At 38.8% G+C, this 13,796-nt stretch overlaps 2 protein-coding genes across 14 annotated transcripts in view; both read left to right on the top strand.

Annotated features, from left to right (window-relative positions):
- LOC113066968 (calcium-dependent secretion activator 2) overlaps positions 1-7,132 on the top strand; it is a 154,686-nt gene extending 147,554 nt beyond the window's left edge. For all 13 annotated transcript variants that reach the window (XM_026239127.1, XM_026239123.1, XM_026239121.1 and 10 more), the window contains 3 exons: positions 3,691-3,798; positions 5,932-6,036; positions 6,278-7,132. In XM_026239127.1, the coding sequence (XP_026094912.1) occupies positions 3,691-3,798; positions 5,932-6,036; positions 6,278-6,448 (384 nt within the window). In that variant the 3' untranslated portion in view covers positions 6,449-7,132. The remainder of the gene's footprint in view (positions 1-3,690; positions 3,799-5,931; positions 6,037-6,277) is intronic.
- Positions 7,133-9,920: 2,788 nt separating this feature from the next.
- fezf1 (FEZ family zinc finger 1) lies at positions 9,921-13,203 on the top strand. The gene is made up of 4 exons (XM_026239135.1): positions 9,921-11,073; positions 11,151-11,285; positions 12,178-12,310; positions 12,452-13,203. The coding sequence occupies exons 1-4, from the start codon at positions 10,309-10,311 to the stop codon at positions 12,709-12,711; spliced, it is 1,293 nt and encodes a 430-aa protein (XP_026094920.1). The 5' UTR covers positions 9,921-10,308; the 3' UTR covers positions 12,712-13,203.
- The last annotated feature ends 593 nt before the right edge of the window (positions 13,204-13,796 follow it).

Here is a 13,796-nt window from a genome sequence, read left to right as displayed (position 1 = left end):
TTCCGATGAGAGTCAAAATAGGACAGAAAATACTTCAAAATTATGATGTTTTTTTATGTAAAAATCTTGATAACCTTATAAGTGGCCATTATAGAACAATACAAAATTAGTACAAACAGAATAGTTTTTGACTTAATTTTAAAAAGTTTATCAACTGTTTTATCTTTTAAAACTTAAAAGCTATTTTTAAGTTTTTTTTAAATGTTCAAACTTTGTGTTCAAAAATGTTTTGGTATTTTATCATGTGAAATAACATTCATACATACAGTTATTTAAGTGCGACTTGTGTGTCTACTTGATTTTGCAACTTTAAAAGTTTCACTTTTGTATTATCATTTGCAACTTCAAAAATCTTTCAAAACTTTACCCTTTTTAAAATGTGTTTGCTATTTCTCTTGAAAAAGATTACAATTAATTTTATATTTTATCTAATGCGATAATATGCATAAATATTTATGTGCGACTTAAGTGTCTAAATTCATTGTGTTGATTTTGAACCGGTTTCCTGTCACTTTATAATTTGCATCTTAATTTTTTTAAACCTAAAAGTTTTACTTTAAAAGTGTGCTAGTGCTGTATTTCTTTTAAAACATTACTCTTGATTTGATATTTTGTCTAATGCATTAACATTCATTAATATTTACATATGACCTAAGTGACTAAATACATTTTGTTTTGATTTTAAACAGTTTATCTTTTGTTTTGTCATTGGCAAAAAAAAATAAAAAAAAGTAAAAATTCAAAAGTTTAAAAGTGTGCTTGTTCTATATTTCATTAAAAATATTAAAGTTGTTTAAATGGTTTCTATAATGCATTTATAACATTTATACATATTTACAAGTGACTTACATGCCTGAATATACAATTTGTCTTGATTTTGAACTGTTTAACTGTTTTCATATAATTAGCAACTTTAAAAAATATACATTATTTAAACTTCAAAAGTATGTTTGTGCTATGAAACCAAATCAGTGGCATTCATATATAAATAGAATTTCTAAATGCTTTTTTACGTTTACTCATTCATTTCAAACTTAATAATGTCTAACACGCTTGTGTTATTCTTCTTTCAAATTAATGATACTCTGTGTGATATTTTGTATTTACTGGTTTTCAGGCGTGACTTAAGTGTCCAAATACTTTTTGGGACCACTGTACAAAGCACACCGACAAAATTAAGAACAGAAAAGTCAGTCAAACCCTACACATCCACACCCCATCGCTCCACCCGAGCTCTTGGCTTTAGCTCCCCGAGGTGTGCAGCGAGTGAACACCCCATCTCCCCATCAGATTATAACGTAACCACCACCTTGCGCTTTTGTGCAGAAGGAACGCTGCTCCAAGTAAGCCCTTTTCTCAGCTCCTGCTGAAGCTGGAGGCGGGGGGGGACCTGGCTGTCGTCTGGGCTTTCTGGCGAGACGCCCTCCTGATAGCGCTCTGTTAACACACTCATTCACACATTCACACCCACGGCTCGAATCTGCACTCACATTAGTGTTACCACAACAAAGTATTTACTCAAAACTTGCACAAACGCACTTCACATGCTCTCTACTTTGGTACCGCACACACACACGCGCTCCCACACACCTGCACCTGGACAGTGAATGAGGCAGTGGCAGGAAGCCAGGATAGCAGCTCTGTGTAATTACTGCACATTTTGTCTCCCCTTCCCTTTCTCCTCTGTTTGCCATCCACGCCATTTATCCACTTAGCTTAACCAGTCATTAACCTGGCCTTAATCGCACCGTCCCATACCTCTCTATTTATTCATTCACACTCGGCCCACACCCAACCGTCATGGCATTGTCTGGTCTGACGGATCGGGCCTGTCCCTTGGTCCTCCGGTTGGATTTTGTGAGAGAAGATCGTGTTTTTGTCTGCTTATCAGTCCATCACAGGCTTTGTCATCCTGTCAGAGAGATGGAAGGAAGGGCATTGGGTTAAAAAGACCCTGTCTTGTTTCCACCCAAGTGCCTTTTATGGGGTCGCAGGTGATTGCCATGATACATCAGCAATTATGTGCTTGGTTCCGCACAGGAAGTGGCAGGTTTCTGCCCTTCATGATAATGTAATATGTCTGTGAAGACCTCTGAAGCCCTCTTGCTCAACATGACATGAAGTCCTCTTGAGATCCCAGTTGTATTTGATCAACTGCTGTTTGTCTGGATCTCAGCCGACTGTGGATGCAGTCAGGAGGTTATAATGTATAGTCCAATAAGTGTTGAATGAAACGTTTGAATGTGTTGCTGTCCAGTATTGGGGAGTTGATATCTTCCTACAATTAAGGACGTTACTACATAGACTGACTTGTATTAGTAGCATGACAGTTTTCCACTATTACAGGAAACGTTTTTACATCAAGTTGCATGTGCAAATTTACAGCAGAGTGATGGAATAATAAGGTCCTCGTATATAATGTCCAGTTCATTGTAGAGAATCAGTTCAAAACCAGATTGGATCCCTTTTTGAGTCCTTGTACAGACGTCCATTCACATTGCGTTTGACCGCTTAATTAGCTGTATGTCACGTCACAATTGTTTTAAGTGTTTTTGGTTTTATTAGTATTGAGTCTGTTCAATTCAATGATTATCCTGATGTTGTTAGATAAATATATATTGGAATATATCAAATCATATACACATTGCCAATCAAGTTTGGGGTCAGTAAGATTTTTGGTAAGGTTTTTAAACCCCAGATTGGGAAGTTTCACAGTTTCAAAGTAGCTTCAGCACACTGGTTCTGTCACATCATTGGACCTTCATTCTGTCATGTGACCAACACACAAACTCACAAGAAGAGAGGCCTGACAAGAACAGGAGGTTGACGTTTAGGTGTCTCTTTGCTCTCTAATGGGCCCCATAATAAAAAGGGGGTTTTCCAGCAATCAAGCCCTCGAGCTATATCAGCCCTTGAGTCATGGGTGGGAAACATGTCACAGCAATTACAGCACCAATAGGACACAGGGTTTAACAGCCGCAGTGTGAATAGAAATATTTTTCCACAGGTAAAAGGATTGCTTTTAATGGGGTATAAGTGTCGCAGATGCTTTTTGGTGCAAGTTTTTATATATTTTAACGTTTACAAGTGTTTTTATTTTTTAAACATCATTCAGCAGGCAGAGATGGTGGTCGTGAAAGCAGCATCATATAAAAGCAAAGAATTTTAGTTAACAATGTTTACTAACAGAAATACCAGCTCTTATTTATTTATAATAATAATAATTGTCATCATATTTTTAAATCATACATTTTAAAATGTCTCTCTTCTTCAATTCATAAAAGAATATACAATAAAGGCCAATTCACACCAAGTATAACAATAATGATATTTATAGTAGCATAAACATTATACGCATATGCTGCAGTTTTTTGGTATAATAAGAATAAAGTATTAGAATAATCTGGTCTTGTGATCTCAAAGTGGCTGTGACCATGAGGTGACCCGCTCCTATGTAGAATAAAACAGCTTTTACTCTGCCACTGATCTGACTGATGTTTTGTCCAAAATATTGCACATTTCTTTAGATTCAAAATGTTTTACTTAGTCCACCTTTATGAAAATAAAGTTTGAATGGCTCAGTATAAATCATTGGCATGTTTTCTGGCAAAATTTGCTTTGCATCAAAAAACAAATGAAGATTTAGGATGAATTAATCAATGCTAACTTTGAATCCATCGCCTTCAACAGAAACCCGGTATGGATCTAGCAGATACCTACATCACCTTTGTACGACAGAATCAGGATATTCTGCGAGACCGTGTGAACGACGAGATGTACACTGAAAAGATATTTGACGTAAGTTCCTGGCAGTCACAGAACACACTATACATGAGATTGTTTCGCCCAACTGCTTTCAGACACCATAGACACAGAAATGTTTCATTGTAAGTCTAAAGATCAATGCAAAGCCAGCAGAATTACTTCAAGCAAGTCATGAATGGACATTCCAACATTGCATTCTGTTCCTTTATTAATCGGTCTCGGTTCTTTTCCAACTGCGTTCCCACCCCATTTCCTCAGCTGTGGGTATTGTAAAGCCAAGGCCATTGGAGGTGAGAAGGGTTGGGGAAAGTTTTTGTAGGAAGAGGCAATGAGGCCTCACCAAGAGCACTCATCAGCCTACTGTGACCACTTCCAGTGCCTGAGCACTCACCCGGGGCGCCTGTTGACCTGTTTACTCTCAAACAACATTGAGAGAGAGGTAGAAGGCGCAAATGCATACGTCTCGCTCCTTAATTTTGTTTAGAACACACTGCTCATCCTTCCAATCTGCTTTCAGAGACACCAGATCTATATAACGGCGCAAACACTCAAGAGGTTGTACACACAACCCTCCCGCCCCTATAAATCCTGAGCAGATTGCCTTCGAAAATGTCCTATTCCGAGCCAGATTGGAGAGAAGCGGTGTTTGATGTCTTCTCTTGATTTATTAGACCTTTGCTGAGGCTGCCGATAGAGACAGGCAGGCGGGATAGAGGTGCCCTGCACACCAGCAGCCCCTAATGTGTGTCACACGCACACAGTCATGCCCCAAGAGCGAGCCGAGAGAAGGGCCGCCGTGTGTCACCGCAGAAACTTCCTCATCAACCTGAGCCTGTGTGTGCGGTGCATCTCAAGTCTTAAGAATCCATCCGTTTCAAAACATTTAATCTAACTTGTGTCTCTGGACAACTAAAGGTTTGGACGTGAATATATTTGAGTGTTTCTTCTTAAGGACGAGCCGCTGCACCATTCAGTGTTGTGTTGCGAAGGCACTCAAGGAAATAAGAAAATCAGTCTCCGCATGCCCTTGCAGGCTGTGGTCTGTTTGTCCAGGGCGCTAAATCACTGTGATTAGCGGAGCGAGGAGGTTTGCACGGCGAGGGGCCGCGGCCCTCAGCCTGGTCACAGGTGTGGAGGCTGCCCTCCCCTGCCTCCCTAATGAACCAGACAAGTGGACACTTACGCATGTGATTACCAACGGAGATTCGTCTGATATGAAGAAATGCCTTGCCATTCTTTCACCTCCAACAATTAGAGCACAGTCATCTGTTTCCCAACCAGCCTAAGTGCTTTAATTAAGTGGCGTCTCATCTTTCCGTTTTGCCCGCTTTTTGTTAACAGCTGGAGCGGACTTTGCTGATTATTTGACTGCTGTTTGGATTCATTTACGCTCCCGTCACAAATTTGGACGTGTTAAAGTAAAGCCTGACTTTAAATTACATGGGAAGCTCAATAAAAACGGGTCTAAGTGTTGTATTTCACCAGTAAACATGAATCTGTCATCATGCACTTGTGCGATTGCATGAAATAATATAGTAAGCACCTGCTGCACAATAAAATCTCAGTCTCTTTAAGTTTTTGACCACGTGAGCTAATGATTTCCAAAATGAAATTACCAGGCTGAACGCAAACACAAGCTGGTGTCAGAGGTTCTTGCGCAAAACCGATTCACAGTCTGAACGCCGCCGATTAAGGAACCGGCTTCATTCATAGAAAAGACCAGTAATTATATAAGGTGTCCCCGTGTGAAGTAATATGTGATCTAAAGGTGTAAGGTGACACCTTTATATGCAGATTCAAGTGTTAGCTCTGTAATTAGTAGATTCTGTATCTTTAAGTTTGTTATTTTGTGCAAACACGACCTCAGATGATACTTGGGGCACCAGAAGATACTTCTTGTAAGTTCAGTAATGACAAATTAAGTAATGAATATTTAATACGCTGAATAGGTAGCCAACGGTTTCTTGCAGGTTCTCTGCTAAAAAAAAAAAAATGTATGTGAAGCTTGAGTTTTAAAAGAAATAATTTTTGAAGACTGCAAAATACAGAGCACGGATGTGAAATTCATGCACAGTGTTTCTTTTTATTTGCTTAAAGTACTGAGGGTTTTTTGCATCACATTTCTATCCGCACCAAGGTTTATCTCCGTCTTTCTCTCATGCACAGCAATGGTACTGCTCTTTGATGAAGGCAGTGTGCGCCTGGCTGACGGACAGACTCGACCAGCAGCTGCATGTTTACCAACTCAAAACTCTCATCAAGATTGTCAAGGTAAAAAAAAAAAGAATACAGCGTGAAGTTTTTGTTCGAAACACTGTTGATGCTAATTGACCGTGACAAGAGTGTCAAGTTCAGCTTGGCTGCACAACGAATTCCATTACCATGAGAATGAGAGATTAATTAGTACACAAGTGCCATTTCAGGCGAATCCTGATGTATGAGAAGTCAAAAAGTAAAATGTACGTGTCCTTAAACTACTTCATTGTTCTCCGTCTTTATTTTTGTCGTACAGAAGTCGTACCGTGACTTCAGGCTGCAGGGCGTGTTGGACACCACATTGAACAACAAGACCTACGAGACCGTTTACAACCGTCTCACTATCGAGGAAGCCACGGCGGCCGTGTCGGCCACAGACGGTCTGCAGGGCATTACCATGAGGGACAGTGATGAAGAGGAGGGTTAACATCCCATCTGCTGGACAGTCATAAACTTGATATGAAGAGGTCTGATTCCAGCTCTCCTGATTGGAGAACACGCTTCATGCTCCCTAGCCAGTGCTGCACTGCCCTCTTGTCTAAGCCGATGTCACCATGCTTGTATAAAACTATCATTGGCCACTTTACAGACAGCTAAAGTGTCTCCGTCGTTCTGTATTTGATGTGCAGTGATACGGTGGCTCATCCCAAGGCAAGCTCGAATAGCGGGAAGCACTTGTAGGCACAAAATTCCCCACAAAGAACCAGGCGATGATTTGTAAGTGTATCGTGGACACTTTGTACCACAGTGAAAACTATAAATACAGAGCGTGAGGGAAGTAGTGTCTGCTTATATGCTTTTTTTTTTTCTTGCATCAGCTTCAGATCCTCAGGCCAAAGCTCTAAATATGATGGATGAAATGCTAGTTGTTCACTGTAGTAAAGTCGTGACACTGTTCCACTCAATAGCTATGAATTCACATTCAGATTCTTCTGTTGAAATAACCGCCGAGTCTGTCATGTATAGTATGCTGTCGATGTCCAACTATGTTTCAGATGAAAGAAAATGACACTGGATTTTAATGAGAGCTGTATATTTCTAGTCCTTGTGCACCTGAGATTGCCCAGGTGTCTTTAAGTGTTAGGCTACAATAAAAGTGTTTTTAATGTCACTTCTCTGGTCTTTTTTGTTTTGCATGAAATTATATGACACACATAAAGGCTAAGTAGCCTCGAAATGAAACATTTAAAAATGTATTTAAACAACATAAAGCTTTTTAAGGGTAATAAAAAAATGTATCATTTTTAGATTTACATTTATACATTTGGAAAAATTTTTTTAAAAACTTTAAATGCAATTTTAGTTTGTTTATTCAAGCATTATACATTTATTAATGCTTGAATGTGATCTCCTTACATATTCAACATTTGATTTTATTTAGATCTGGTTTCAGTCACTATTAAAAGTTAGCCCAATTTACTGGTCTCGGGTCTCAAACCCATTTAGTGTGCGGTTTACTATATGTTCTTTTCAGCTTCACCTTAAATGGCCCTTTTCTTTGTTGTGCATTATATTAAACAAACAAATCAGAAAGAAAGAAATGGAATTCTATTCATAGGAATCTATTACTAGAATAGCTTACTACAATCCTGTTCATTCTAGACGTCTACACTAAATAAGACGGGTTACGAGTTAACATAATTAGTAAATTCTGGGTTTGCTAAATAAAACGTCGAATGAAATATAAAAATAGACTGTTTAAGCTAAAATATGAAACATTTACCTAGTGTAACGGTTTCACTTGCTGTTTGAGTCGGGTACATGAGACGTTTTATTTAAACTGCTTTTAAAATGATTTCAGCTTTATATGTAGTGTTATGGTCGGGGTGAGGGGTGAATAAAGATAATGGGATAAAATAAATGCTTTTATTATTATTATTATTTTTCAAATATGATATTATAAATGTCTAGTCTTCACTGTCAGAAATCGCGACTGTGAGGTAATTTCTGTAATCCAATCATATTGTATTTATTATCCTTCTGAAATTAGCTTTGCATGTAGCTTTAGCAAATGCAACGAACAAATTAAATGCATATCATCATTATTTACCGTCATATCAAATAACTAATAATTTGACTTTCAATAAAAATGTAACTCTCTAGAAATGAGCTAAACCGAGTTTTATCGACACATATAACCTATATATTTCTCATTTTCAGATTACTGCTTGATTGAACGTATTTTTGTATTTAAGGGTGACGAAAAAAAACATTACAAACGTTAAGCAAAACGAAACAAACAATAAGATGTATTTGTGCCGTGATATGATTACAGAGGATTTCTTTTCTCGTTTCGCCTTCGCCCAGCTGAAGAAATCTGAGGAGCAGCCCATGACAACAGTGAGGCGCCTGCTTATTATGTGAAAAAAAGCTCCAAATTGCTAGTTATTCGACACCCATCTGCTTCCAATTGAACAGCACTCAAAATTAGCAATGTTCTAAAGTCGCCCTGAAAACACAAACATTTTAGCGCATTTATTTTACCGCCGAGCGTCAATAGCCATTGTATAAAATCTGTAGTATGTAGGCCTAGCCTATATTTGAGAATAAATATGCCTACTAATAAACATAAAATATTTTAAAGCCACGACTTGTCATCGACGCACTCATTTTGCATTTATATGTTACCTTTAAACAGAATAATCCTTCACGAAAAATGTCTTCGCATCAAATGAGTGTCAAATGGGTTTCACACCGAGCTTCCGCTTCTGATCTCTCCTTGTGCGCGCGGAGTGACTGTGGCGCGCGCCTCTCTCACTCTCTCTCGTGGCATGATCTCAGCTCTTTGGAGGCGTTTTGCTGTTAATACCTCTCGTTTGGCGCACAATTCCCAGATGAATGTCCTCACGAGTTTGCGTTTGAAAACGAAGGTCGTCTGATGCGAAATTTCGCTTTTTATAATGCTTTTTTTTCTGTGCGTGTGAGGTGGCGCGCGATGGCAAATCTATGGTCGCGTGAAGTTTCACTAATGAGACGCAAAAGCATAACAAATAATTATTTCTTATAATTTACATTAAATTATTTGTACACACAATAGGGGAACACTGTGAATTCACTGTAGGCTCGATCAGATAACAGCTGTTGCTGGAATCAGCGCTTAAACACTGGAGACTGTTGTGACACGAACACCAACAGTTTAACCAATTAAATATTAACTACAGGGGGACAACTACGATCATACATGGCCAACAGCCCCCTGAGGTCACATTATAAGACTTCATATAAAAATAGAAATTAACAGAACAATATACACTCGCCTAAATTTACTTCAATGGGCTACTGTTATAAGGCTATATTAGTATTTGTTTCGATTTTTATCATTAGCCTTTTTTTATTAATTATTCCTATCTAATATAGTCTATCCAATATATTTTCTTAAATATTTTCTATTTTTTGTTACATTTAAATATAGTTTAACAAGTAAACGTAATTACCACAACATATTGCAAAAAAAATAAAAAAATTCTGCTATAGTATTACAAATCACAGTTTTATGGTTTCTAGCAACAGTTTTAGGAAAACGTTGTAGATTTGAAAATTAATTTACATCTGAAAAATATGAGATTATTACATCCAGAAAACACTGACGTTTAAACAAAATCGCCAAATCCAAATATCGTGTCCGTTCAGTGTATTTCAGTCTTAATATGCGTTCGCTTTAATTCAAATAAAACATTTTTTATAAATAAACAAACAAACAAAAAGTAAACAGTCCTGAATAAAGTATATGCTATTATAATATCGCCTTCCAGTCCAAAAAAAAAAAAACCTGTGAATGCGGTTTCAACTCATGTAATTCGGGAGTTTTCAGATGTCAGATGTTGACAAACATGATGCATGCGCGCGCCTGTCATCTTGTGCGATGTAATGATGTCACAGCGCGGCGCGAGGGGACCGGAGATTCGCCCAGCGCTTTACATTGCTAATAAAGAGCACCTTCTTGAGTTAGTCACCCACAGCAGTGTGTAGGACAAGTGCAGGGAGAGAGAGAGGAGGAGAGAGAGAGAGAGCCGCTGTAGTGATTGATATAGCTCTAACTAAATCGAGCATCTGGGCTGCTTTGCGTGTCTTTGACGTGCGCGCGTGGTGAGCCCTGAGTTACGCTATTGACAAAACACTCTTTATTGAGCAATCCGGGGCGGACATAAGTGCTGATTGTCCGCAATTGACAAGCAGCGGAGCAGCCGGGGGGCCTTGCGCTTGATGATGTCTTTCCTCGCGGGTCACTGAGAGGAATCAAACTTATCTACAAAAGGAGGACACGGGTACAGGTGCTGCGCTCGAGTCATGGACAGCGCACTGTACCACTCACCGGGAATATTCGGCGCCCCTTCGGCTTCGACGGGAGGAAGCATGATCGCGAGCTCCAAACCTCTCGCGTTTTCGATCGAAAGGATTATGGCCAGGACGCCCGAGCCAAAGTCGATACCGTTCCCCAACTTGTTCCACGCTCCCGCGGGGAAAGCGGAGCCCAAGCAGTCTCCCGCGCCGCTGCACTGCATGATCCCCCTCGTGCCGCTCGCCTGCGAGCCGCCTCATAAACTTCACGTCAATGGATTAGACCACCCTGACGCGGTTTCCTACAACGCGAACGAGCTGCTGAGCATCGGGTTGAATTACAAGAACGAGCAGCAAGACGCGACCCCGGCCATCGGACAGTACAAACTCTTTCGGCCGCGCGTGGTCAACCAGTCGTCATTCCACGCCATGGGCGCCGCCGTCTGTTACCTGAACTGCGGGGAAAGCGCGTGTCCGCCTCACGCGGGTCTGATGAACCTGCACCCCATGGCGTCGTACCTCCTCAACGCGCCGCTGCACGCGCGCCAGAAGAGCCTGTTCTCCTCGGAGAAGAGCAAACCGGGAGCCGCTGCGGACAGGTGTCCCCCTCCCGGCGTGTCTTTTAAGGAGCTTTCTCACTCTCACCTGCACCATTACATGAAGGAGAGCGCGCACATCTTGTCGGAGAAGTTGTTCAAGAACTCCGTGGCCAAATTAAACAGCGGCTCTGCTCAAACCAAACCAAAGGTGTTCACCTGTGAAGTTTGTGGCAAGGTGAGACAAGTGAGATCGATCTTCTAGTTTGGCACAGATTGCATCCTCTTTTTTTTAACACAATTTGCAATTTTCAGGTGTTCAACGCGCACTATAATTTAACGCGTCACATGCCGGTTCACACGGGCGCCAGACCGTTTGTCTGTAAAGTGTGCGGCAAAGGATTCAGACAAGCGAGCACTCTGTGTCGCCATAAAATCATCCACACTCAGGTAACCATGTGCATGATTTTACAAATAACATTTAAAATCATACTACTGCTGCCGGTGTATCTCAAATCAATTTATTCACCTACCCTGAATAAGCTGTAGGTGTAGAAACAATTTCCATTTGCTGAAAAAAATTCACAATTATCCTACAAAGAAGCATTGCACTAAATGTGAAATTTCGAAGTAGAAAAAAACTGAAATGGCATTTTCTTGTAAAACATAGCCTACTCTAGTAGCTGTTTTATTTACATCTTTGAAAAATCAGTGTACTGCTAATTTGCAATCTCTGTTATGTTTTATGGGTAAATAATCCTACATGTAAATTAAAAATTAAATTAAATGTATGCATTCAGCAGATGCTTTTTCCAAAAGCGACTTACAGTGCATTCAGGCTAACAGTTTTTACCTAACATGTAATAATTGTATTGTTATTAGTAGTAGTAGTAGTATATAAAAAGAGAATTATAGCTTAATTCATTCGTTATGCAATATTCAAGTAAAAAAAAAAAAAATCATGGAATAAAATGAGGCATTTTGTATTTTCTCTCTCTCTATTAGAAGATTTATTTCTTAAGACGTTTTTGCATTTAAAAAAATCAGATAATAGTTTAAGATTAATAAATTATGATAATGGATAATGGTTTAAGATTAAAAAAATTATGAATGATATAATAATAAGAATTAAGAATAATAATACAAATAATTATCAACAACAACAACATCAAATTATAATAATAATGAAATATAATTTCGGACTCAGTTCCGTTTATCAGTATATTGGCAAGCAGTAATGAACCAGTTTATCATAATATCATAGAAATTTCTCGTAAAAGTCAAATATTTTTCACTCAGTCGTTAGCTTTATTGTGCGCCATAACGTTTCTTGTGTTTGCAGGAAAAACCGCATAAATGCAACCAATGTGGCAAAGCTTTCAACCGAAGCTCAACTCTCAACACTCACACACGAATCCACGCGGGATACAAACCCTTCATCTGTGAATTCTGCGGCAAAGGATTTCATCAGAAAGGTAGTTGTTCTAAAGTGCGTTTTCTATTTATCGTGTAATCATATTTAAACATGCGATTTATTTAATATTTGTTTGAATATTTATTGTTTTTTTTTTTTTTTTTTTTTATTGGATTCTCACATCTAGTGTTTTGTTTTCAAGGAAACTACAAGAACCACAAACTGACCCACAGCGGAGAAAAACAGTTCAAGTGCAATATCTGCAACAAAGCTTTCCACCAGGTGTACAACCTCACGTTTCACATGCACACGCACAACGACAAGAAGCCTTTCACCTGTCCGACATGCGGCAAGGGTTTCTGCAGGAACTTTGATCTTAAGAAACACATTAGGAAACTGCACGACACTTCCCCAGGACCGCGCTCTCCATCGACACCCCCCGCGAGCCTGGAGGCGCACTGAACCTCCTCTGCGTCCCGCGGGAAAATGCTCCGAGAAAAAAGAAAATCTAACCGCGCATGCAACGTTTTATTTTTTTAAACGTATTTTTATTATTATTTGTATCATTCTGAGCGACCGTCATTTTGTTGAAGCTTGTCTGTGGATGGTAGATGATTACATGATTCTTTTTACTCTCAGGGTAACGACAGTCTTATTTATTTGAAACTGTACTGTTGTCATTAACTTAAAGAGAGTAATTAAACCCGTATATGGAACATTAATTCTCGTGACCGCTGTGTATTTTAAACCCCATTTTATATGTTTATTATTTATACAGTTCTTTGTATTAGCTATACTGTTTGCCAACTGTAAACGTTTTGTTAAATCAATGTGAATATATATGCAAGGTTTGTTGTACATTTCCAATGGCATCTGATCTGTCAAAAAGATTATAAAGCATATGATAAGGGGGCTAGGGAATCAAAATAAATAAAACATATCTTATGCTATATATTTTTTCTCTCTCTCTATGAATACGCATGTATGACGCGTGTTATAAAGAAGACTGGGAATAATAGATAATTTCTAAAAAAAAGATCGACGATAAATTATGCGAACGGAGAGTTTAAGTGTCTTTCTTGTCAAGCAATATTCATTAAGGTCTATGTAATGACGGATATCCCATGCCATAATCAGTATCATAATACTGGTACTCTTTACTGGCACTAACTGAACTGCAGCAGTGTATCTGTAGAGACTGTATTATAAAGAGAGATGTATTATGAAGAGAGAATGCCCCCTCTAGTGGACAGAACTAAAAAGGGAAATATTCTCTAAAATATATAGCCTAGTGGAATACAACCGGTCAATTTTAATTTACCGTATGGGAATGCCATTTCAATAATAATGTTACTAAACATGTGCTGAGAATATTCTGTCAAAACCATGACAAAGCTCAGGGGCAACTGGTCAGATTTAAAAAGGTTGCTTGTACAATTATTTTTTTTTACATTTCACCTATAAATTAATTTTTATAAGCTTGTATAAGTGAGGATTTATTGCAGTATGGATGCCAATGATTTGGTTTAATTATTTTAATAAATAGA

The sequence above is a fragment of the Carassius auratus genome, chromosome 50 (assembly GCF_003368295.1).
Source record: "Carassius auratus strain Wakin chromosome 50, ASM336829v1, whole genome shotgun sequence".
Lineage (NCBI taxonomy): Eukaryota > Metazoa > Chordata > Actinopteri > Cypriniformes > Cyprinidae > Carassius > Carassius auratus.
The sequence above is the reverse complement of the archived record's forward strand: the minus strand, read 5'-3'. Positions and strand labels throughout refer to the sequence as shown.

Bases quoted from the DNA above. Each gene is read 5' to 3' on its own strand.
- fezf1 (XM_026239135.1), top strand. From the start codon at position 10,309: ATGGACAGCGCACTGTACCACTCACCGGGAATATTCGGCGCCCCTTCG. The intron at 11,074-11,150 runs GTGAGACAAGTG...TGCAATTTTCAG, and splicing joins CCTGTGAAGTTTGTGGCAAG to GTGTTCAACGCGCACTATAA. The intron at 12,311-12,451 runs GTAGTTGTTCTA...TTTGTTTTCAAG, and splicing joins CAAAGGATTTCATCAGAAAG to GAAACTACAAGAACCACAAA.